The 26508-nt window shown below is 47.5% G+C and overlaps 1 protein-coding gene across 1 annotated transcript in view; it reads right to left on the bottom strand.

The window, feature by feature from the left end:
• Nucleotides 1-5013: 5013 nt before the first annotated feature.
• Nucleotides 5014-26508, bottom strand: part of LOC142584828 (LIM/homeobox protein Lhx9-like) — a 70664-nt gene continuing 49169 nt past the window's right edge. Inside the window, exons 3-5 of the mRNA XM_075695114.1 lie at nt 11803-12209; nt 9934-10145; nt 5014-8999 (exon numbers count right to left, since the gene is read on the bottom strand). Of these exons, the coding sequence (XP_075551229.1) occupies nt 8787-8999; nt 9934-10145; nt 11803-12209 (832 nt within the window). The 3' untranslated portion in view covers nt 5014-8786. The remainder of the gene's footprint in view (nt 9000-9933; nt 10146-11802; nt 12210-26508) is intronic.

The following is a 26508-nucleotide window of genomic DNA, read 5'->3' as shown; positions in this document are numbered from 1 at the left end:
AGGATGATGAGCGCATAGGGCAATGTCATAAAATTGCGCGGGTCCCCGAAGAGCTACGCATGTAATGTAGCGGCGTTGCGGCATGAGAGAAATGAGAGGGCGACGACAGACATTATGTTCGGCTAGGGTCGAGGGTGGGGGGAGGGGTGGGGAACGAGGGGGGAGGCCTCTGCTGACGGTATATATATTCGGGCGTCATCCTGGTGAGGAGATCCAGAGGCAGCTCCCTATAGGCGCCGTCAGCCGTGCAGGCGAAGAAAAAACGAAAATAGAGCCGCGCGGCCTCTCGAAGCCCCTGCGCATCCACGGGCTTGCTGCTTTACGCGACTTTTCCGTCCCCCCTGGTGACCCCGATAATGATGGCCAAGCACCCCTAACTTCAGTATCGCCCTCTATTTTCGGCCACTCGTACCTTAACTCGTTAACGAGTTGCGCAGTGAAATCTTGTGAGGCTTCACTGCGCGCATCACTTACAGGATAGACACTCGCAGCAGTACGCGTCCTTTTGAGTGGTGAGACACAATTTATCTCCTTGGAGCGTTGAGAACTAACTGAGTATCAGTTGACAGCATATCCGCTATGATTCTGTGCCGCAAAACTTGTTGGACCTAAAACACTTATGTGGATTTATGTGGCCCGTTAACAACTACATATGTACGAGCGGGCATCTCCGCTTCCAGTTTGTGCACGAAGTGAGAGGAACAAACTCAGCAGATAAGGCAAGTGCGACCAATTCGGGTCGCAGAAATATCGTACACTTGCTGGTAAATTGATTTCAATAAGAAGGTTTAATTGTCCCTTATACACTCCACCCGAAAGGTATACAATGGCCAACAAGTCGTTTTGCGTGATGGCAGATTGCCCCGTCGCGCAATATTTGCTACTCGTCGGTCAAGTATAGAGTCATCCGACGAAAGCGTCGCTGTTTAAACTAGGCAAACTAACAAAACGGGCCTGTCTGTGCTTCAGATATTGGGCTAAATCCGCAAACAGCCCCGCTGCTGTAGAAGGTTGTAGTTTAGTAACCACCTTAATTCGTGTGTTGCCTGCGTATACGCACTTGTGAGTACGGCTTGAGTGGAAATGTAAAGATTTGACTATTAAATGCCTTTGAATTCTCAGCCGAGACCTCAACAGCGCTCAAGTTCACATGGCCACGTTGTGACTGACACTATATACTTGGCATGGTGGGATTGCGTTCGCTCCATCCGCAACAGAGCTTGACTAAGCACGACTCAAAATCAAGTCGAAGCCCTGGCTCCGCAACGCATGTGCGTGACCGCATCAAATGCTCGCGCTTATTATAGACTATTGCACATACATGAGGGAAGGTCGTCACCCCTTTCATGCTTGCCGGTGGGAACTCAAACATACCAAATAACATCGCGTCATCGTATATAAATAAGTAATGACAGCAAGGAATGTGTATACAATTAACGCCGCTTGCGTCGTAAGCCTGTATTGGAGCAGCCACGTATAAAAAGTTAACCGTCACGAAGAAGCGCGCCTTCACCAACTTATTTACCGAGTTGCATAAGTTCGGTCTATAGCAGCACAAACATCACTTTAAGTGTTTCTACCGCGAACATGAACACCATTTTTACCTCCTCTTTTGTTATCGTTCCTGGGAGCAGTTGTGTTGAACTAAAGTGCTTTTACAACGCCGTTGCGCGTGTTTTGAGTTTCTTGTTTCTTTTGCTTATTATTCTTGAATGGGGGCTAGGGCGACTAGAGATGCTTGCGGTCAGTAACATAGACATAACATTAGTGCACTGCCTGCCGGCTTGGTACTGTATTTACGCGACAGATTTTACATGGGATAAAGCGTGCCTCTAGTCCGCACTGTTCTTGTGGTCATCCAGACGAAGATGTGCATCATCTTCTCCTGGGATACAGTAAATATGATTCACCAAGAAGGGTATGGCGTGCAAATTTGTTGCTTTTTGATAGAAGACCATTCAAACTAAAAAGATACTTGGTTCATGGCCAACAGCGTACCTTCAGAAAAGAGCACTTCTTGATTTGAAAGAAGTTTTACGAAGAGACAAACATTTTCGGGAAATTTTAAATTTGAGTTTATCCTAATAAGCTAAATTAGAGATATAAATGTTGTTCTGTGTTCAAGATTAATTTATGTGGTTGCCGTGATTTTTACGGCATGTGTAATTACTTGTGTTCTGTATTCTGGACATTCAAAATATCTGACTTTATATATGCACGTGTATACTGAACTCATGCGCAAAACATTGTGATTCATACACTGTTGGACAGTATTGCCTTTATACATCTGGTTTTCAACTGAGTGCCATATTTTGTGACATGATTCACTCTTTTTTCCGCATACTTGTTTCCTTTACTAAGTGGCAAGGAGTCGCCGGTGCCGCCATAAAGGCGCCAACCGCTCCTATTAATCATTTCAATAAAAAAAATACAGTTATAATACCGGCTACTTCTTTTCGCGTCGCCACGCATAAAATGGATGCACAGCTCCGCTATCGTTTCGCTTTTATGTGACTGGCCATAACGTCACTCGTGTGCAGTTGCGTGTAATATACCGGCCTCGGTGGCTCAATGGCTGCTATGGCGTTCTGCTGCTCAGCACGAAGTTGCGGGTTCGGTTCCTGGCCGCATCAGCCGCATGTCGACGGGAATGGAAATGCAGAAAGACCCCCCGCACTTAGATGTAGGTGCACGTTAAAGAACATCGGGTAGCCGACAGTAAATTCGGAGCCCTCCATAACGGCGTGTCTCATAAGCCACTGTGCAGTTTCGGGACGTCAAACCCCATTACTCAGGTTCCTTATAGTGAGACCAATCATACTGCATCGAGCACTCGTAATTAAAATGCGTGGCGTATGTTTTTTTTTTTATTCACTTCCGTCAGGCCCGACATACACGTGTTGGTGCTGAGTCGCGGCGTGGTTCACGCATACGGGACGCGCAGCGGTGCGACCGTGCCCGGCATGCAGAGACAGAGAGGAGATCAGGAAGACGCTGTCTGGCGGCTCCCAGCTTTTTCACGTCCATTGCTTCGCGTGGGAGGATTTCCGAAGGAGCTCGCAACAAGCACCGGAAACCGCTGCGGGAACGACACACGCCTTGAGCTGTCCTTCCGGAAGAGGTGCCACTTGCGAAGCGATAGAAACTGTCTGAAGAAAAAAAAAAGCAAGCAAAGAAGGGGGAGAACACGGCTTCATTGTCAATTTCCTGCACTGTCTGCGTTTCTCTTTCTTTCTCTTTTTTTTTCTTCTCCCTCGCTTCAATGACGCGTTCTCACAAAAGGTTAAATCGCCGCGTTTGCAAATTCCGGCCAATGGAGCAGATTGTAAATTGCGAGAAGTAGAGATCAGGTGAATATAGGATCTAGCATCCGGCGCAGATCAAGCGGTTACACAGGCATAAAATAGTTGATACCTTTCTGTTACCTTTCTCTGTTTCTATATTTGACAGCGTTTTACCAGTGGAAAACGATTTTTTTTTTACTTTAAACGTAAGCGGGGCTTATTTCGTTATCACAGTTCTGTTGTCGACTGACATTATCTTATTTTTGTTAGTGTTAGCATTTACAGCAATCGCTAAATCTCTAAATTTTCCTTGCGCTCAGCGCACATAGCTATCTATAAACAGTGAGAAAAAATAAATAAAAGATAAACGCTTCTTGTTGCATATACCAAAGATCTACACGAACTGCTGTGCTCGTTTAGGCAATTTAACACCACGTAAAGGTTCTCGTGTCACAAGGGGAACAGACAGCAAAGACACTAATGAATTTATTCAGTAGAACGGTGCCATACGAGAGCCTAGCAACAATGTTTGTTCTCTTAAGAATAACAGCCCCGAACAAATAGCGCATTGCAGCATCTGTTTGTGTATGTCATGGTGACATATTTAAATGCGCACGACCGAATCCAGAAAATACGGTCACAGGAAGAAATTTCTTTGTCGGGACGCTCCCATTTCGCAGAAAAAAATGCACGCAGTGCGGCAAACACCATGCATGCAGCGCAACGGAATCGGCTTTCGACATTTTCGCAAACGTTCCTCAGTCGTGAAAAAATGGCGTGCACGGGGTTCTCCCGCTCACGAAGAATTGGTGGCGAGGTGATTAACGACTGCAAGACGTCTAGTTTGCCCATAAATGTTCGCAGCCGCAAGCCTTGCGTGGTTTACTAGTAGCGTACAGCTCCTCCTGTGGAAGCCGAGCATTTAAGAGTAATTTTGCTCCTGTTGCGTCCCGCCACACCCAAACTCGTGGGGCGACCTTACTCTTGCTTTGAACGCGCACATAAATAGGATGTAGCGAAGCCGCACGCATACCGATCTCGCTTCTGCCTCTACGCAGTGCGACCATGCTGCCGTTCAAGCGGTCTCTACGAAGTAACTGTCTACTCGTCTTTCTTGGCTGGTAAGAAGCGTAAGCAGTGTCGTGGCGTTAGTTAGCTGGACTGAGATATTATGTAGCATTTCTTAATTGCTTCGGCTCGATAACGTACCACACTTTTCTGAATTTGCATTTTACAAATCGAAGTTTAATCAGCAATGGCCGAACGTGTACGAAAAAAAAAGAAGAAATAAGTTGGATGATGTTGGCATGCAGAGCGATTTGAATTTATCCATTCTCGGATGATTGTGCGCGCTTTACCACGAGCTTGCCATGATTACGCGCGTCTCTCAAAGATGACGGTAGTCAGATCTTTTAATTGTCACTGAAAAAAAAGAAAACAAAGAAATACCAACTACGTGCCCTCCCCCCTCCAAAAAAGATATCTTAAAGGCCAGTTGGCGCAAACCTGTTAGCATAATTGTACGCGCGGGAAAAATACAACCACACGTCCTGTCAAGGTGTCCTTGTTGGGTTGTGTTCTTTATTTTTTTCGCGAAGACGATTATGCCCCCCCCCCCCAACTTGTGCCTAAACATAAACAAACAAAAAGAAGAACACGCACGAGCTAGAAACACCAATAAGGAAAGGAAACCTCTCGGGAGGACACCCAAGAAAGGATCAAGGCGCTGTGAGTTGAGCCAGCCTGGCGGTTTATTTTTCCGTCACTTTCGACAGTCTTGATGACAGGCGACGGTTGAATGATGACGATATGTACACTGACAATGGTGGCGAATGTGTCACTGGAAACCAACCTTTGCAACAGTTTCAGATAGAGATCGCGAAGACAATGTTTTACTTTCAGGAACACGCATACGGTTCTAAGGACGGAGTCGCTTCTTTGCTTTGACATGACTCCACAGGGTTCCTTATCACACATACTTGCAAACAGGCATCCAAGCACGAACAGACACACCAGATACGATGTCGGGCACACAGACAGGATTAGCAAATACAGAGGACAGCAGAAAGACCACAAGTGGCCAGTCAGGTCATACATGTGGCTGTAGCGGCTCGTCAGCAGATTTGTGCATGGCAAGTGAAATAGGAAAATTAAGGTAATTTCATAAGCGTTCGGCAACACTGCAATCGACGCGCACATTTGCCATCAGTGGCAGCCTTACGAGCACATTTCGCTGAAGTCATGCGCTGGACAAATATCGGAGGTTTGGCGCTAACGTTGCGATTCGTGGATGCGCTTGAAGGAGACGCACCTTTAAGCGCGCGTGCTCGAACCTCAAGTTCATCTGGGGCAGTTTTCACAAACCTTTTCTTTCGTAAGTGTTCTTCGCCATCGACCGGCTGCCTTCGTGAGTAATAGGTCGAGCATCAGGATTAGCTAGAATTTACTGTTACGAACGATTCTACCGTAAGAGATCTTTGTGAATTCGGCTCCTGACGCCTTATGCACGGATACTTTCTTCATGCATGCTTCGCTTATCAAAAGTGCTGCTCACTAAACTATCGTTTATTTCCGACAACCATTTACGAGTTTAGACATAAATACAGCAATGCGAACGTTTTACGCGTTCGCATTCAAGGACTACGAGATGTTCTACGAGCCGATCCTGAACAACGATCTTGCAAGTATAAGTTTAATGTTGTAGTACCATACAAAGGGGTCGTTTGAAGGAGTTTGCAATAGTGAGAGACATTGTGAAAGGACCGTTTCACGTGAGCATATCAGGGCAGTATAAGCGTAATAGCTTGTGTGCAACAAGTGCGCTGACGACCAATACGTAAGCACAACATACACGTCGTAGGGACGGCGTTTCACCGAATCGTTCAGTTGGTTGTCAAAAAATGCCAAAAATGTTATGGTCGTACAAAATTATGGTAAACAGCACTTTTACGCGACGTTTTTGGTTGCCCGACGTACCAGAGTTTCAAGCATTCACCGTTCTTTGGATGAAGCAGTCATCGTATGTGCTCCTGGAGCCAAGGAACTTGAGCCAATAAAAAGAAAATGCGATAACCAAGCTGTGAATGAATAAACGTAATTTCGCGTGCTGCTGTGGCGTTGAAATGGAAAATATGCATGTCCAATGTTCTCTCTTAGGTATGCGGCACGCGGCTGCCTCTGCCTTTCACTGTGATAGGCAGAGCCAGTGCAGAGCTGGCTGAGAACAAAACAGTTGGCTTTGTGCTCGTGGGCACTCGCAGGTGTGCCAGCGCAGCCCGCATCCCACGCGTGCTCCGATATCGTCGCTCAGCGGAAAATTTCATCCTGTGCAGTGATTGAAACTCTTAAGGGCGTAGCATAATGTCGAGAGACAACGCTCCTTATGACCCCCAGTGGTGGTAAAGTGCTCGGAAGCAATAGTTTGCCAAATCTTTTTTTTTTTTTTCATCTGATGAACCACTTCAAGTATTGGCTGTGAAACTCTCCGTACAAAGGTGACATCTGACACGAACAGTTGTCTAGATGCGCGGTACACCAAACAGAACAGGACAACACTGAAGGGCGGTGGAGCTATTTACAGTGAAATGAAGGGGATGCAAAAGCAATGTACCGCCCGCCTCTTTGGTCTAGAGGTCTGAATCTCACATTCTCATCTACTAAACCTCCGATTTCATCGTTATGGTTGCTGTAAAGATGGTAGTCGAATAATAAAAAAAAGGAAAAGAAAAGCTCTGATGATGAAAAATGTGCAAGTTTGGACGTTAACAGCCCTTCCTATACGTGCAGCGAAAGCAGGGTCGTGTTCTCCCTTTGGGCATTCGTTCTCACTGCACCAAGCGTACAAACTAACACGGTAGCGATTTTCCCCAATGTATTGTATTCGAAGGGCCAGATGCGTAAGGATGGAAAACATTTTAGCTGTGATTGTATATAATGGCGTGAATTCTACAGAGCATTGCTGTGGACATGTGGTTTCGCTATTCTCCTGAGCTGTATTCACGACTTCTTTCTGAGAATACCTGGCGCATGGTGCACTGTAACTCATTGTGGTGTCAGTAAGACGGTAGTCCGTTTGTATATGACTATGTAAATGGCAAGGGAATGTACGTCTGTGCATCACTTGGCGGCTCCTTTCAGCGAGGTTCGCCCTGCTAGCATGCATCAGTCCCGATAGTTTTCGGAACGTCTATAATACCTTAATACCGTCAGCGTGTGACCCTGTCCTTGCAGATCTTACTGGGGCATCCGGTGGTTTCTATATATAGCAGTCGTCCGTTCTTTTCCTTTTTTTTTTTAGAAAAAGAGAAAGAGAGAGAGCAGTCAATGTTTTGCTAACATTGCGTTTTTCTCGCTATTGGACTGGCGCGGTACGAATAACTTGCCATTCACTCTCAGCATCTCAAGAGTTGCACTCAGTAACGGCATAAAGTTTTAAATTAATTGCCCAAACACAACATGGTGCATACTACATTCTGGGCCACAGAGAAAACTAGCAGCTGGTCTGTACTGCACACTCAAATATGTAAAAATGCCCACTAACGCATTTGTTGTACGCCGATTTTATACTATAGCAAATGAATTTGAATTGAAAATCACATGTAAAAAAGGTGAACAGAACTTTCAGCGTCAGAATCGCAATGTTTCAGCGCAAAACAGAGCCAGATATGGCAGGATGCGTGAGGCTTACCAGCGATCGAATGACTGCCTTAAGTTAAATGGATTTTAATTTAACTTATACCCTATATTAAGGATATATCGAAATATGACACATCGAAATTTTACAAAAATTATCACACCTCTAAAACAACTATTAGCAACGCTTCGACACATGTCTAATGTCTCACTATCGCATAATGCGTAGGACTCTTCTTAAGCCGCATGCATAATGTCATACGCTAAAGTCTATAGCAGAAGACTGTACACAAGTTTGAAGACCGGCGTTCTTTGAAAATAAATCGACCTTTTCGATTAGTTAGTTATTGTACAACTCTTTTTTTTATGAAAGAAAAATAAAAAAGAACACAGGTATACTTGTACACTTCACAGCGAAATCTCGGCGAAGGAAAGCCTACTGACTTTCTCAGAGCACATACACTACGTGTAATGGGATTTCTAAATATCTCTTTCTTTTCTCTCTCTGTCTCTTCCACGTCAAAGCTTCAGTCACACATAATTTTCTGCACATATAATTTGCTGTTCTTTGAGAACAACCGCCTCAGTCCGAGGAATCAGTTGCCGTGACGTAGAGTGCAGTAAATGCATTTGGCCAAGAGCACACACATAAAAGGGAGCGTCCCACAGGAGGTTGCCAGGTGTGGCAGAGAACGCCGCAGTCGAGGCGCGCAAGGTCCGTCGGTGTGACCTTTGGAACAGTACTTTGCAGAGGTGCTGAGGGAGGGGCGCGTCTCTTTGCTGCTGTTGCTGCCGGCGCGTGGGTCGAGGTGACGATGTCGTGATGAGGACAGATGCAGTCAATAAATAGGTACTTTAGCCCCGGTGCCATCAAAAGAGCTCCTGGAAGGATCCGAGTGACTCCTGCGACGCTGTCACCACGAGGGTCGTTTGAGCGTTGCTGTAGTCCAGGGGAGCTCCGGGACTGGGTTCCGAAAATGAGCTCGTGCCTCCTGGACTGCTTGCCGGAAGGGAAGTTGTGGGCTGCTCCTGCTGACGTAGATTGTTTCGCCGCCACTTTGCCCGGGCGTTCTGGAACCACACCTGCGATTTATGGTCAACGAAGCAAAACAACATTAATTGAAAACAGAAAGAAACAGAGAGAGAGAGAGAACGAGAGAAGAAAAAAAATCAGTCTCTTGTGACCGCGGCGAACGAAATGAAAATAAGCTCAGTGGAAATTGTATGTTTAGCCATGCACAAAGCTCAGCTTTGTTAAGGAAACTGAACTGAGTAAAATTCAAGCACCTCTTATTGGGTTGTTACTGCATGGCTGTCCTAATAAACAAACGCAGTGCACTACTACTCCTGAAGTCCTTTTTCTTTCACTTTATTTTATCTCTTCCGATCTTTTATCATCTTTCATTCTCTTCATTCCTCGCCCCAGCGCACGGTAGCCAGCCAGTTTTTACACTGGCTAACCTCACTGTCGTCCTCCTTCTTTTTCCTTTCCTTTCCTATACTTGACTACTTTCAGTCTTTACCAAGCCGATCATGGGCTGTACTTATTCGGGAACACCTATAGACAAGATCTAAAACCTGCGCCCCGTTTCAGCTCCGTCCACGACACGTGCGGACGCTCGTATAATGGAACAGCGCAGAACCTGACGAAGACGAAGCGAGGCAGAAAGAAGACACTTTTTAGAAACCGCCGGAAAGGCGCTATATGGATATGAGAAGCAGTATAACTGCAGTATTTTCTTGTTTTGTTACGATGTTCAGCATATTACCGGTCTGCCGGCAAAATAGGCTTTTATGTTAAAAGTGCAGCACCTTGTTTGTCTTCTTTGTGCCACTCTTTGTCTTCGCCAGATTCAGCGCTGTTCTCCTGTGCAATGCACACAACCAACAAAGCCCGACTGGAAACGCAGGAGGTGCTCGCGTGTTTCGTTCACTTCAAGGAATAACTGAGCAGTATATATACACGTGGCGGCGCGGCCGTATTCCAAGAGCGAATGTGCAGAGTGGTATCACGTGCCTGGAGAACTCTCTTGGAGAGCCCCGTCTTCTGGGCAAGCTGCTTGAGGTCCTTGGCATCGGGATTCTGATTGATGGCGAAATACGACTTCATGGTCCTCAGCTGGTGATGCTTGAACGAAGTACGCATTCGTTTGGTGCGCTGTTGCTGCTGCTGTTGCTGCTGCAGCATGGACGAGCCGTTGCTGTCCAGGCCGGCCAGGTCTTGGAGCCCTGCAGGGTCACAAGCGAGAAAGGGCAATGAAGTAATGTGCGTCTAGGAGTGCATGGGAACTTTATTTACTTTTTCTTTTATCAAACTCTGTTCTACATTTTTTTGAGGCTATGACGTTGTTTCATCTTATCTTAAAGTACTTTTACTGTTGTTACTCTTAGGTGAAAAGGAGTAGCTGTCAACGTTACAGAGTGACCAAATCTATTTTGTCTTTATTTATATAATAAATTAAATGCGCTACAGCGAAGGAAAGAAGCAAGGAATGTACTGTAAGTTATATACAATGATACTGTACTGCCTCCGGGAAACAAGAGTGCGCAGGGAAAAAAAAATAAGAACATTCGTTGAACACCAAGTACTTTGTCCTGTGTTTCAAGCACTTGTATCATTTAGTTACAGTTTAGTCACATGCAGCTTGATTAAATCAAAGGTGCATGCGTCTAAGTGGTCTTGGCAAGGTATGTGCCATCCCACATATAGTGCTGGCTGTTATGAGCTCTTTTCGCTTATGTTTTCAGTCAACCAGAGCAGATGACGATGATTAGTGAGTTTTTATGGCGCAAGGGAGTTCTGGCCAAAGAGCGCCAGATCAGAGCCGACAATGTCACCAAAGCAAGCCCTACTAAACTATGCCGCTGAGCATGAGAACGTGGCACCACAATCTGAAAGAAAAAAAAAATCTCAAAGCTCAGATGCACATTGTACGTAGGCTCAATTGCATTCTTTCGGGTTCGTGTACGCCATAGCAACCTTGAGCACTAACTATACTATAAGTTCCTCGGCTTTACAGCTCAGTCATTCATGCGGTTTTTAGTAACCGGCAAGAGTAGTTCCCTGAGATGGAGCTGCCAGGAGAAGGTGAAATTCTACTCAAAACCGAGATTAACCCGACGCTTCTAAGCCAACGAAACGTGGCTGGGAAAACGTAGCCTTGCGACAACAGTAGAAGGTCGTCGTACTTAGTGACTTCGCTAGCGGCGTGGCAATATGCTGCAATGCACACCTTTAGTAACGTCGTCGCCGACGATCGTTACTAAAGTAAGTGTGCGCGCGCGCATCGTGGAAGTGTGGTGCCGTAAACAATTCTGCATGCAGAATTGCACCGTATAGCAGAACGCTGCAGTGTTGGCGTCGACAATACGAGATGAACTAGTAGAACTTGCATCCACCTAAAGGTGCCACTAAAAGCAAACATAATTCAGTTGTGAATGAGGTCCTACACGCGGTTGCCTTTCTTTTCTACGTCCCGTCATTAGCGCCCCCTTACTTATTGGCTTCAAAGAATAGGGGGCTGTCACGTCTCAGCGATGGTGGCCACACCTTTTCGCTAGGGCTGTAGGTAAAGAATGATAATATATAAAAAAGAAAAATTTAATTCGGAGTAAAGCGATAATTACATTTACTGAGGCGCTTAAGCGACGCAGACAAGAAAGATAGACAAGGGCAAGCACCATCTCCTCATTCATGGTTCAAGTAACTGTATCAAACCAAATAGCCAAAAAGCCTGTACTTTGTGAACTCCCAAGGGTGAAAGAACCGATACGAACAAAACTTATTGTGCCGTTGGCAAAACGCATCCGTGCGATACTGCGTCGCGTTGCGTGTGTGCACGAAGTGCGACAAGAGTTTTCAAAAATGCAGCAAGAGACGGCGCACCTAGGTGTGGCGGACCCTCGGGCAGTTCTCCGGGCTTGCGCTTGCGCGGCCGGCCCTTGCGTACGCCATACGGTCCTTGCGGAGGCGCGTACGGGGCTCCCGGCGCCAGCGGCGGGCTGCAGGTCCCGGCGGTGCCCCCGTTGCCGCCTACGTCGTCGTCCTGAAGCAGCGGCGGGGGCGGAGGAGGAGGAAGCCCCGGCTGGCACCCTTCAGCCAGCAGCTCGAAGTGGGTACGGCAGTAGACGAGGTTGTCGCGCAGGCCAAAGTGGTCGCCCTGGGCCAGCGCCGCATTGCACCAGGCGCACGTGAAGCAGTGGAGGTGGTACACCAGGTCCCGGGCGCGCATCACTAGCTCCGATGCGAAGATGCCCTGCTGGCAGCGCGCGCAGCGCTTCACGGCGAACAGCCTGTGGACAAGAAACAGCGACTTGACACAGTTACTACTACACTGCGCGTTGTTAAGCCACGCTACAAGCGTTTGTAAAACGGGGATGATCACAGATATACATCACGGAGGGTACAACGTGGGTACCGGGTGGCCCGGAAAGGTTCCATCTTTCGACGAAGTAGTACCGCCTTTTGTCACCCTCTGCTATAACGACTTCGACATTCACTGTAATTACCCTCCTTAACCATATATTCGTCCTGAACAATGAATTGAAAGAAGTATTCAATAGAACACATATTTAGTGTTTCACCTTTTGGGGAAGTTGTAGCAATAAAAGAAACACAGAATAAATATTTAAAAAAGAAATGACATTTGCACGTCTATATCCAAAGCAGTTGTTTCTCATTCTAACGATAAGCTGCTCTATACATGACAAAGGGTTTAAAGAGTATGTTTGACTGTCTTGAAATATTACTACGCAAGGGAAAATACATGGGAAATCGTGGTACACTTAAATCCACACCGAAAGGCCCTACAGCAACACTTTTGAAGCGTTTCACGATACTTCGCCCCAAGATGCATTAAGAAAGTTCGAGTTGTTAAAATTTTGTATATCAAGATGATTTGCGTAAGTTAGTTTATTTGCCAGTGAACTCAGTCACGCATGACGTTCCGCAGTATCTCGAGCTCTCATTTGTGCGTTGACGTTCAGGTGTATGAGCATGGGTCGAGCACCGTAAGTCACAGCTAGCCTAAACAAACAAAAATAGACAACTAAGCGAAATAAAGATGCAAGAGATAAAACAGTAACTCGTGCGTAGAACTAAGGCTGAAGGCGTTCACCGACGTACAGGGCTAAATTCAACGTTCAAGAAATGTTGATCGAAGAAAAAAGAGAGACCATGAAACAGAAACTTAGTGAGGCGGCTGATCCGCGGGCGTGTGATAAGGAACCAAAAGGAAGGTGGTCGAACTTGATTCCGGTGTGCCGAGTCTCTGCTCGAGCGGCGTTCCTAATGACCCCAGCGTCGTCCGGTGGACCACACGCCTGCCGAGACGAGCGAGGTCTACAGGCGTCGCGAGATGAATGCGCGCACTGCACCATTCCAGAGGCACGCGTGTGCACACACAGACGCCGCCACCGCTCCGTAAACCGGAAGCCGCTATCTCTGCCAGTAGGAACTCGCCTCCGGCTCAATTTCGAACAGCGGAGACGGAAGTCCGGGAGCTTGGCTCTCGCACTTTTTTCGCCGAGCGTATCCTGTCTATCGTGGCGTATCCGAGGCCAATTAAGCCGCCTGTTTGCCTTTATCTCGCTCTGTTTTAGTTCTTGTATCGTTCTTGTCTCATTCAGCTGTTGTCGGAACGATTGCGCTTAGCGACAAGGCGCGCTGCCCCGTGGCTGATGCTCGAGACACCCGTCATCTCCTTCGCAAAACAGGCGGTACTGAAGACGGCGTTGACATAAACAAGAAAACGATTTGCTCGGCGGCAGCGGCACGTTTTAACGACAACTTGGACACAGCGACTTTCAATGAAGGCGCGTAAGGATGATTATTTGTATACTGTTAGATAGTTTCTATAGGACAGCTTCGACTCTTCGTCGCAGTGATCCTAAAGAAATATATCTTCTAAAGCGGCCTCATTGCAACACTCCTGAGTATGACAGTTACCGGATAAGAACTGCAGCGATTATTGCAACTAATTTTGTAGCAACACCGAGACCTGTCCTAGCACTGTTGTTTATTAGTTATCTAGAAAAAAAAATCCTATCGCATTTCTCTGTTCGCTTTTCGGCTTCGGCGCGGTGACGAACAGAGGCACCGTCTGTTTTCATCCCTTCAAGAAGTGCTAAAAGCAAAACCCCGCCAGAGCCGCGACCTGTGTGCTGTTTTTATAACGTTCTACGCCACTCATTCATTGCACGTACGAGTGATGCGGGGAACATGAAAGCCAGGTCTACTTGTTCACCACGCTAACACGCTATACACGAGGGTCCATAAAGCTACACAGGGAGAGCCCGTACATTCGTTTCTTCTTTTTGTTTTCTTTTGTTACTTGTACCGATACTTCTGTGTCCATTTGGCGGCCACCGATTCCTCAACGTTCGAGTGGTGGCGCCAAGCCGAGCAGGAGAGAGAGCGCGCACGGCAAAAACAAGTGAGCACTTTCGCTAAAATTTACTCCCGCACCCATCGCAGAAAAGCTGCTTTCAGAGGACGAGACAAGAGGCTGACTTCTAGCCGGACGGCTTTACCACTCAAAAGCGCGCACAAGATAAGAAAAGAAACGTGGCCTGAGCCCTCGCCGGCAAGTCTCCGCTGTGCCATTGTCTCCAGTCGTAGCGAAACGGGAGGACACTCGTTCGGAAAGCAGCACAGCACCCTAGCGGAAGGCAGCAGGAGAAGGGACGCGACCGCGAGAGGGATCCCGCAGCGCAAAAGGTCTGCGTGTACGCTAGTAAGAAAGAGAAGACGATGACACCCTCAGGGCTGTGCTCCCACCCCAGCCCCCCTTCTTTTCTCGTTCTTTTCATTTGCTTCTCCTTCTTCCTAAACCAAAGCTCCATCGGGACAGCGCAAGTGAGCTAGGAGTGAGGACGCACGGCTCCCCAAAGAACAGTCGCCACGAGCGAGCTGCGGCGGCGGCGGCGTCAGTGGCCCAAAAGCGCGCCGCGGCAAGAGGGTGCCAAGACGAGCTGCCGCTCAGCGCGCCGTCATTAGGCAGCTCAAAAGAGCGGCAGCATCAGGACGAAGTGGAAAAGAGGGGAGAACCTCCTGCGTTCAGATGGATGGCAGATTTGGAGACACAAAAGCTTGGCAGCCGCGCACAGCAGCGCACCTTTCGCGCGGCGGGGACGCCCGGGCTCAGCAAGACACTGTCCTCAAACTGTCTTCGCGCAGGCTGAGGCGGCAAGCGAGGCACGCACGTGCAGCAATGATCCGTTACCGAAGGGAGGCGGGCGCCTAACCCGCTTACAATAGGCGGCGTCGCGCACTGCGTCCCCCATGAGCTCTCTCTCTGGGCCAAGGTGACGGAACGCCTTGCTTCGGTGCCGTCTCCGCTGCTTGCGCTCACGAGTGTTGCCGCAGACGTCACTGCGGAACCCGCTTGCGCAACCCATGTTACGCCAGCTTTTATACGGGCACGACTACGACGCCTCATTGGCTGGTCATGGCTGTGACCAGCGAGGCGTTATAGAGAGGCGGCCGTTAGGGTTGCATGTATATGTGTTTGAGGTACGACCTACAAAGTGGTTCTTAAAAGCAACGCATTATGCAAAACGAAATATTTTTTTTTATTTCTATAGCGATAGTTGCCCTTGGCTCAAACTAATGTGCGAACGCTAGCTGAAAAGAAAACAAAAATCCTATCCTGCCCTATGATTCGATGCTTGGAGCACTGCGCGGCAACTGGCCGCGCTACTGTTGCATGCTTTCGGTTGAGTGGCTGCGCTCGAACTACGGCTGTGTAATATCACATGCAATAAAAATGGTTCATGCGAATTGCCCGCAAAGAAGAAATGCCGGCGCAAAGGTGTCTGATAAGAGTCTCTGGCGCTCTTAAGGGCAGAGCTAGGACAGCTGCTCGACATGAGCTATAAAATTGCATTGTGTATGTGGCTGCGTTCCTGCGCTTCGCGTGACACATGGGAAGGAGCCGTGATGATGATTATGTTTATTGGCATCCCCTTTGAAAAAAGCATGGCGACCAATAGACATCTAGCCTGCTTGAGCTAATAGGTTCTTGCAGTCAAGCATTTTGCCAAACTCTCATTGATCTTTTCTTTTATCATTAAAATCTCTATCGCTGTATTCTACAACCCGTGCTTGTAACGCTCAATAGTCATCAATATCTCCCCTGCTCTATTTCCACCAATACTCTTATAGGATCTCTAATTATTACGACCTTCCATCAGGCTTCACCACCGCAACAAGGCTATATGGTTCGACCTGGAGCCAACCGGGGATAATCTCGGGTTAACCTCCCTGTCTTTTCTTTGCCCTCCTCACTCTCTCTTTCTCTCTCTCTCTCTCTGGAGTAAATCTCACCCTACCAGGAATCAAGAAAAAATTCGAGCTTTCATCTCCTGCTCCTAAACAGCCCTGTGATCTCTTTACATGAGAAGTAGGCAGATAATTTACGTAATTATAGCGCTGGTTCATCAAGTTTCCAAGGTTGGTCTGGATCCGTGATTTTTCCAGCGAAAGCCACCTCCGTCAGTACATTGACATACGACTAAATCGTCGACCACAAAACTCGCTTTGATCAAAAATCATTATCACAGCAAACCATATTGGAATCCCCACACCACAGACCATTGATTATATATCGCAACAGAGGGTGACAAAGACACTGCTACAGTTTTTAAGAACAATAGACCTGCACAAGCCGCTGTAGTCTGAACTAGTGTTCGTTGGGCTGCACATGGTCCTTGACTGTGATATTGTGCGGTGATCATAACCAGCGGCAATCGTGTGGCTGTGCTCCCTGCCTCTCTCTCTCTCTCTCTCTCTCTCTCTCTCTCTCTCTATATATATATATATATATATATATATATATATATATATATATAATTTCTTCTTATCTTTCTATGCCTCGCCCTTTATCCAGCGCAGGATAGCAAACCGTATTTGCCGTTTTGGTTAACTTCCCTTTCTGTCTCCTTTCTTCTCTCTCTCTTTCCCTCTGAACAAACACTGTGACATTTCATATTCGCTCTACACACTGATCTGCATCTAGTCGCAAACGATACTCAGAATTCGTATTAAGCTGAACTGGTGAATTTTTAAACACTGAAGCGGTCTTCAGCATCCCCGTTTACGGCATTCAGTATAACATTTCTAGCAGACATTTATGGAGAAATTAAAATAAACAGAGTGATATTTGTCGCTATCAGCTGGTAGGATCCAATAACCTTGCCTCTGTATTTCTGTGCGAGTTGCTCTACTTTTTTCTCTTTTTTTTCGCGTGAGAAGGAGCATCACAGCTTAACCGGTATGCTTCGCATGAAGACCCCATCCATTTACTTGTACTTTTACGTCGTCTGTGTCCGTGGTTTTCTTGCGCCGTTGCCAGAAATATATATTTGCTCCTAGTCGTAGTTCGCCTAATCTCTCATCGGTTTTCGTTTTAATAGGACGGAAGGAAGGAAAAAGTGGAGAAGGAAAGGCAGGGAGGTTAACCAGTTTAGCTCAACCGGTTTGCTACCCTACACATGGGAGCGGGAAGGGGGGGGGATGAAAGATGGGGAGGAAATAGCAAATAGCACAGCACACACATTGTCAGTTACAGTCCGTCACTCTTGTGCGGTACGTGACATCACTGTCACAGCCGCTTGTCCAAGCCCGTCTCTTTCAGAAACCGAAGTAGTCCCTTCCTTCAGCTGCGATGTCTTCTGTCGGCGACATGTGAAAATCGTTTCAACTGAGAATGGTCTAATGTCAAGGTGCGCTAGAACGGACGCCGGGGACTGTCTCTGAAGATTATATTCAGGACAGTCGCACATAATGTGTTCCAGCGTTTCCTCGCAAAGAAAGGCATTGCAGAGAGCGTTGTCGGCCATTCCAACGCGAAATGAGTAAGATTTCGTGAATGCGACCCCTAGCCATAAGCGATAAAGCAGAGTGGCCTCTCTTCGGCGGAGTCCAGTTGGCATACAGAGATGCATCAAAGAGGGCAGGTGGTATTGACGATCGCCCCAGTTAGTCTGGCTGCTTGGTGTGCACCATAGAGAGAGCGTGATCTCTTGTGCAAGCACTCGAAGTGTGCTGGCTGCGTCGGACCATGAAAGTGATATGGCTCCTGTGTGTCTTCAAGAGCTGCCCGAGCGGCATTATCGGCGTCTTCGTTCCCTATGACGCCGCAGCGACTTGGCAGCCATTTGAAACGTCACGTGGTGTCCTTTCTCATGTGATGTATGGAGTAGGCATCTAATATAGAATACCAGCTGTTCGTATGGCCCGCGACGCAGAGCTGATAGCCCAGAAGGTAGGGCTGCCTTTGAGTCACTGAAGATTGACCATTGTCGCGGTGATTCCCGATTGACGAAACAAAGTGCAGCGCGAAGAGCAGCTAGTTCCGCAGATGTCGATCTCATCGGGTGGTCAGTCCTAAAGCTGATGGTAATAGCTCTTGCTGGGACAACCACAGCACCGGGCGAACACTGGATGTTTGTGGAACCCTCACTATAAATATGTACACTGTCCGCATACCTCTCGTGCAGAAGAAGCAGACACAATTGTTTCAGCACAGGCGACGACAGCTCATACTTTGTCCCGATTCCTGGTACACAGAAATGTACCTGGGGCTAATAAGACACCAAGGTGGTATCAATGGCTTACTAGACTTCTGATTGTCAGATGGTGGATGATATGTTTGGTGATATGCTACATACTTAAATATCAGCATAACAGTCACGGCAGCTCTTTCTTTATAGCTCTTTCTTTCTTTATACTTATGCTTGTTTAATAAACAATGTCGTAACTAATCACCGCTAACAATGCCAGCGTCCAAGAACATATACTTTGCCTTGTTTCTTGCAGTCTGCCGCGACAGAATAATATGTTGTGACGTATGTATATTCCCAGGTGAAGCTAATCGTAAAGTATAGTGAGTTCATCTTGGTATTCTGTAGGAGGTTCCTTGTGTCTTTCTTTCTTGCTTTGCCGTACGCGATATTAGCTAGCTGACGACACCATTCTACGTTTGCAGTTACACTGAGCATGTGAACACTTTTAATCGCTAACACTGTCTCTAACAGCGCCCCTTAGTTCTTTCCAGCGGAAAAGCACAGCATGTCTCGTGGCCTCTCGCCGCAGAAAGGAAGTAACACAAGGGCACTGAAAGCGTCCGCATTTCGCGCATACGTCTGACTCGAGGGACAAGCATCCTTGTGGAACGCGTTGGTCTCTTCACCTACAACAACAAAGCGTAACACCAACAATATTTCACCAGAGGTGCGTTTAAAGGAAGAGCCACCCACGCATTAAACCTTGTTAGCGAAGCGTTGTGCGTCGGCCTCCCACGCAGAATACCTCGATGATCACCTGCGCGCACCTTTCTCCATGGGCGCCGGTATCGTGACACATCGGCACCACGCTAGGCGCGGCGGGTAGCCCCGACACCGAAAATGAGGGATCCTTCGAAGGTGTCTCCGTCGATAAAGACGGCAGAGCCTCCAGCAATGGGCAGCCCTTAGTGAACAGCCCGTGGAAGGGTCAACAAAGCCCCGGGGTACCCGCCGAGCGAAGAAGAGCGAGCCGCGTGCCCCAGAAAGGGACTAGCGCGCAAATGAGGAAAAAGTCGGGGCGCGCGGGCAGAACGCACTAAAGAGGAGGCACCAAAGAGCCAGTGCGTGCGCGAGCACGCGTTCGTACGCACGGGCGCACGGACTCGCACGCACGCATGCCGGGCGAGCGTTGCATGCGCGAGCAGGTGAAGTGGACGAAGAAAGGAAGACACGGGCTCTCTGCCGCCCCCCCGTCGGCCGCCGTAAAGCGCAAGGAGGCGCGAGGGGGGCCTCTCCATGATGAACGGTCGTAAAAAAAGGGCTGCCGGTGGTGGGCGCACAAAGAACCGTCGATGCACCCAGGGCCTGCGCGCAGCGTGCTCTCCACCGCCGGCCGCCGCTTCCATGGCGGGTTCCCACGGGTTGGCTTGCGCCGCGTCGTTTACGAGCGACCCGTGATGTCTTCGTTATATCGGCGCGGACAGAAAGAAGTGCCGGGCGCGGTACCCGTCCGGTCATTACGGGTTCCAGGAAGCGGCCAGTTTGTTGGTGGTCACCGAGTGGATGATGCGCGCCGTCGTTCGCCCGGAGGGGGTCCGCGGACCCGAGTCGGCTCCCGTGCGTGCTGCAGCAACGGCCGTCCTGTGGGCGCCAGGGACGCCCAACTACTCGGTGGTCGGCACTGCGGCGAGGCACGTATCTGTCGGCGGTGGCAGCGGGGGCGCGTTCCTCGGTCCGGAGACCGTAGAGCGTGCGCCAACAGGAACGAATACTGCCCGTGAAGCCGTCTGACATCGGCTAACAAATGAGCGGGCGCTTGCACGCAGGAGTACCTGCGAGCGCAGAAACGTGTACCCGGAGATGCCAGGGGCCGCAAGATGCATTTGATCCTAGGCGAAAGCGCGCATGCTTAAGTGACGTCGAACGACTTCTGATGTGAATATTTTGGACAATGCCAAACTTATTCAAGAGAAGTACGAAGCCGTTGCGTTTTATCGATGCACAGTTTCCAACCATACCAGGCGGCGATTTCAACAGCGAGCGATTAGGCTGTCAGCGATTTTACAGCTAAACCATCGCAGTTGTATTCGCCAGATGAGCTTTCTTCTCGAAGAGAACAAGTAGGAACAATACGAGCATCTGCAATGGGCGCTTTTCCCCTTAAAATGCCCCAGTACCAGTATCACCAACTTGTTTCATGTGTACAAGCAAACGATACGCACCACAGTCCCCCTCGGCATTAAGTCATCCCTGAGATGAAATTTAGCAGACGTGACCAGGAAGTCCTAAACGCTGATGTCAAGTCGGTGGATGCACAGGGATGCACTGTATTAACAAAGCTCTTGGTAAACCGAAGTCCCATGATCAAGTGCACTGAGAACGATTATTTCGGGATATTTTTCACATTAACTGTATATGACAATTTCTGCTTTATGTAAGTTTTACAAATCGGATCATTCTCGTTACAACTGTCCAGGTCACGGTCTTGAGACATCCCTACGTTATAGCCCTTCGGACAGCGGCTGACCTGTTTTGGTTATTGCGGTACGTGCTTTGTGGGAGCTCGCAGCCTTTTCAGCAGTTCGCTGCAAAGTTAGCTGAATTAAAAGAACAAATCCACCGATGGAAAAGAGAAGAGGACGTGAACAGAAGAGGCGTTATCGTCTTCTTGTTCAAAGGGTGAGGAAGTGAGGCGCTCACGCCCTCGTCATTTGTTCCTTGTTGAGCCGCTGGTAAGTGGATACTTTCCAAATGTAGTTTGTCGGTTGACTTGCTATTCTTCTATGTTGGTAAACTGAAGACCTGCTGTTAATAATAGGCCGGACATCTGCGAACAGAAAGTCCGATGTCATACAACTTGGCCGGTATAAAGTCACGATTCTATTTCATTTTTATTGGTTTAGGATTTATATGAGCTTTTTTTTAGCTGCACCAAATTTTAAAAAAAAATCACCTGTGGCAGGTGGCATGATTCTAACCCTCGCACTTTTACTTCATGAGGCGGGCCTTACTTCCACGAGCAGTCAGATGCGTAATTGTCCAATTGTCAAAATTGAACGAATTAAGTTTTTTATACTTCTTAATTTACGACACGTATTGAAATTTACGAATTGTAATTATAGCGAGTTTTCAAAGCATGTTCGCTTGGAACGAATTCTGAGGATGCCACCGGTCTCGAGATATGTGCCGTCAAACGTGCGGCGAGAATTCCATCTTGTTCCACTTACATTTCTTCAAAACGCTGTTTTATGCATTGAATCACAAAAGTAACTGGAACACCAATGTATTTCATCGCACACTTTGAAAATTAATATCTCAAAACTGGTGTCACGCATCCTGAGATATTGTCCAAGTGCATACACCCATGCTAACTCACCATTTTACAATTCGTAAGTTGCATTATGTGCCGTAATGTAACTAAATAAAACGTTAATTAGTGCAATTATGTTACCTACTGAATTAATCCTTTTGATTTCTCGTAGAAGCCCGCGCTCGTCATCACGCCAGCGTCGTCATTGCGATTGCTCGGTGTTATCGAGATAATTGTGTGCGTGTGTGCTTTGGGCGCGTGACGCTAGTGTTTAACTAGTTAGCGAATGTTTACTGCAATTTATGCTGCATATAGAAGTACGAGCATTACTGTTCTATTTCTGTCGATGCTTCGCCTTTCGAAAGAAACGTATATACATATATATATATATATATATATATATATATATATATATATATATATATATATATATATATATATTTGTCCATGTTCGCGCTGTGTAAATGGTCTCAATGGCCCTCTGTCTTAATTGTCACCTAGGTAGACCGCACATGGATGGCACACGGTTAATAGGACCAAGCGAAAACAGTCGTGCCATTATACTGCGGCCCTTCTTTCACTCACTACTCGTGTTCGTCATTTGAGCTGTTAGGTCGTCCAACACTTTCAGCACATGACCGCGGGCGCTCAAATCAGTCTGTCTGACGGTTGTCCATCGCATACGTCTGTCCCAATTGCGTCACAATGCCTCCGGGGTGACGCGCTCCATAGCGGAAGCGAAACGAATGGCTGCCACACATTTTCCCCGTCAGTCGATAATGAAAACATCAAACGAGAAAACGGGACCGCACGTGCGCTACATGAGACTGCTCGGCAAAAATAAATACGCCGCAACAACTGCAAACAAACCGGCTTTGAAAGAGCTGCAGATAAGACTCACGACTGCAGTCGTTTGTGTTGCTTATCTTACTGTCGCTTTAATTTCCCTGTCGATGCGCACAGTACGCAGACTTACCACCAGCAGACAGCATGAACGGACCCGCACCTGACAAGATTATTAGCCCTGCAGGATAAGGCCGCAATCTCGATTCATTCGAACAGCTGCGCCGAGAATGCGAGTGTTCGCTCCGTTCTGTCTCCGGCGCATAGCAGTTTGCTGCACCTTTGATGTTACACCTGGCTGTACACCAGGCACAGGTCGCCGGTATCTTTACTGCACGCAGCCACGTGCGTATGAAGCACGCACCTTTCCAGAGGGCATTACACGCGAGCAGCTGCACGAACGGCCAAGGCACGAAGGCGGCGTGCTATACTTTTGCTGATCTCGGCGGATAAAGGGGTGCTCTATAACATATGGAGTAGCCGCTCGAGTGTTTATGTGCATGCACTCACTCCTCCGAGCAACGCTAACAAGGGAGCCGAATCGGCAACGCCTTTAGCTTGCAAGACAAAATTGACACATTGCCGGAGCCTTCGCTATCGTGTTCTCCGCCAACAACAAACAAAAATGCTACAGAAACTATCAGAGTTGTCGACTAATTTGTAAGCATTCTTTGGCTCGGCTGCTACTTCGCTTTTGCTTACTTATTTAGCTAGCTTATGCATGTCTACCCGTCGCTACCAATCATCTTCTATTACAATATTATAACAATTACAAGTGTTAAATTGACCAATTATGCATTTATTTTGCAGATGTAAGGCGTCACGGGACGGACAAATTTTGCTGGGGTACTCGCCACAGAATGCTTACGCACAAAACATCCCGTCCCTCACCCTTACAAACTTACGTAGTTTTTTTTTTTTTTTAGCATAGAACGGCTGTCTGAGTCCGAACCTAAGTGGGCATAAAGCAGAACTTATTCGTCGGCAAAGGCGTCTTCCGTCTTTCCGTCGGTTGAATGCACCCTTTCAGCATGCTAGATATGGCCTGTCTGCCACCTAAACGCAGACCAGAGGACCCGCCGTGGATGCTCAGTGGCTATGGTGCTGTGCTGCTGAGCACGAGGTCGCGGTATCGAATGCCGGCCACGGCTGCCGCATTTCGAAGGGGGTGAAATGCGAAAACACCCGCGTGCTTAGATTTATGTGCACGTTAAAGAACCCCAGGTGGTCCAAATTTTCGCACTCCTTCACTACGGCGTGCCTCGTAATCAGAAAGTAGTTTTAGCACGTAAAACCCCATAAACTTAAAAAAAAAAGACCAGAGGGAAATGGGCAGTCCGCAGTAAGTTTTTAGCATTCACCATAGCCCTAAAGCCAATGACAAAGAAGTGAGGCTGACAACGAGGCAATGAACTTCTTTCGAAACAGATAGTATCACGGGAAGTCTTTATTTATTCAACTAGAGCTGCCCAAACAAATTGCATATGGATTCTCGTCTTTATCATGCCTTTCGAGAACGAAAAAAAAAAAATTAAGGTCGCCTTTCCCACTGTCGGGTTGTTGGCTGTCATCCCGGTGAACTAATTTGGACAGCGACAGTGTTGATAAGTTCGGGCCCAGATTATGTTCTCCGGGGTGAAAGCTTCGAAACTACCTCAGCACAGGTAGTTCGTGCTCCGAAACCACACGCGCTTTCCGTTCGATGCCGCCAGTTATTGAAAGAAGATCACTCCGACGCACTTTCTTTGTAGCCTAAAGCTCTCAGGCAATGGTTTTGTCAATACGACTTTTTGAATATTTGAAACGTACTCGATTAGTCGCGACTTCATATATTGAAAGCGAGGTTTGATTAACTGATGAAAGCAAAAAATGAAAAGAAAAAGTTACGAACGCAGCGGCAGTTACGTCACCTTATAAAAAAGTGGCACCGATAGATTTTGCTGCGTTCCCTCTTTCCTTAAAAAAAAAATATTTTCTTGTTTACTTATCTTTCCTGCCCCTTACCCCATCTTCCTGTGCAGAGGAGCCAACGGACACTTAATCTCGTTAACCTCTCTGCCTTTCACCTCTTGTTTTCCCTCCCCTCTTCTGATAGGCTTGGAGGAGTGCGTTAAAACGCAAGCAACAACGAAACATGCCTCAACATACTCTGCAAGGTGCTTTCGCATCTCCAGAGCCACAGGCTGCCGCGGCCAAGTTCATTCGTCGGGGCATTCCGCACACACGATGGGAAACGCGGCAGTGCGAACTTTACGACTTCGTTGGCATATATTCGCAGCTGTTGCCTGCCAGATCATTTCACGTGTTTTCGTACCGACAAGCGCGGTGATCAGCCGCAGGCTTCGAAAACACGTTTTTTTTTGTTATTATTATTTTCGTGCAGGTTTCAACGCGTGCATCGGCGACTGTAAGTGTAACACAACGGTCGTTACGTGCAGCTACATTTGAATTACTGCTCTTGGTACTCGAGGTTCAAAACCACTAACATGAATGATGTGCAGAGTCAAGTACAACATTGAGGGCACATAATAATAACATACTATGGCATGCACAAAAAAATGTGCAAAACAGCAACGTGTCGGTCAAAAATAGAGTATGGAAGGATAAGGTACGTGTAGTGAATGCATGGTCGGTCTAAAGGGGCACAGCAGAGTAAAAATAGCTTACACGACGAGTGTTTCTGAACCCCTCGCACGATTTACAATTATAGCTTTTTTTAGAGCCCTACACATGTAGCTATAAGGCAGAGCATTCAGCTGCCACGCATCACGTGCAACAGACAGGGACGCTGCATACTTTCAGTCCAGCAAGTTTCGTGTTTTAGAAGTTATGTGCGCCGCAGGACAAGGCAAATGTCCTAGATTAGCTCAGGTTAGGTTAGATTAGAATGCGCATGCACCATTAAAACCTTTTCTAAAAGAGCTTTATTTCCATAACTATAATTCTGAACTTTTTATGCTAAGTGGTCGTGCTGTTTTGTTCGCCCAGTTGTTCTGACAGTGTCTTTTTAATCTTGTGTTGTTTAGACTGTTTCGTAGAATAGGGCACGTAGATACGTGTCATATACGCATGCAGTATACATGCATGCTAGATATGTACAAGTTACATTTACAAGATAGCATGCCAGCGGTTATATACGCGCCGGCAAAATTATCTGTGTTTCTAATAAAGAGCCCTCTCTCTCTCACAGCCACACACACACATTTACAAGAGCGCCAGAGTTATGTACAAGACTGCATGGGAGGATACGCCTAAATCACTAATTCTCGATCAGATAAAGGGTAGCCGGCACCGCAACCAGGCGCAAAAAAGTCATCTTTATATCATGCCAACAAAAAATGCCTCTTAACGGGAGGCAGCTAAGTTCAGAAGTTACTAAACCGCGAAGCTCCATGGGTTTAAATTTCGCTTTAAGATAAACACACACACTCAGGACAGGTCTTCTTTCCTGCAAAACATCTCATTTAGAGATTAACGATACTTTCAATAGTACAGAATGAAGGGCCCGAACGTTCTGCTGCCGATGGTTCGTATTGCGCGGATTCCAAATTGGGCGTGTCGATGTGATAAGCGGGAGCTCCTGCATCAACGTACACGCATACTTTGGAAGTTTCCGACGGGGTCTGGTCAAGAACATTTCCAGGTAGCCGCTAATGCGCTTCATAACGACCAATGAGGTAATTCTAGCCTGCGTCTTGTTGCGTGGATTTTCAGAAGCTCAATTCTTCTTTAGTAATTACGTTGTTGTGTATGCAAATTTCTCGCTGTTTATCGCAGCCATGCTAATCTCGAGGCATGCTACTTCTCCTTGACCTGTGTTTTTGCCATTTCTGTGGCACTTCTGCTGTACCAGTGCTCCGGCGGTTGCACAATGCTGAAAACGGAATGCAGACCTTATCAGCGCTCCCCCACCCTCCCTCGTCCCCCATCTTC

Source organism: Dermacentor variabilis, chromosome 1 (assembly GCF_050947875.1).
Source record: "Dermacentor variabilis isolate Ectoservices chromosome 1, ASM5094787v1, whole genome shotgun sequence".
Classification (NCBI taxonomy): domain Eukaryota; kingdom Metazoa; phylum Arthropoda; class Arachnida; order Ixodida; family Ixodidae; genus Dermacentor; species Dermacentor variabilis.
This window is presented reverse-complemented; position numbering and strand designations above follow the sequence as displayed.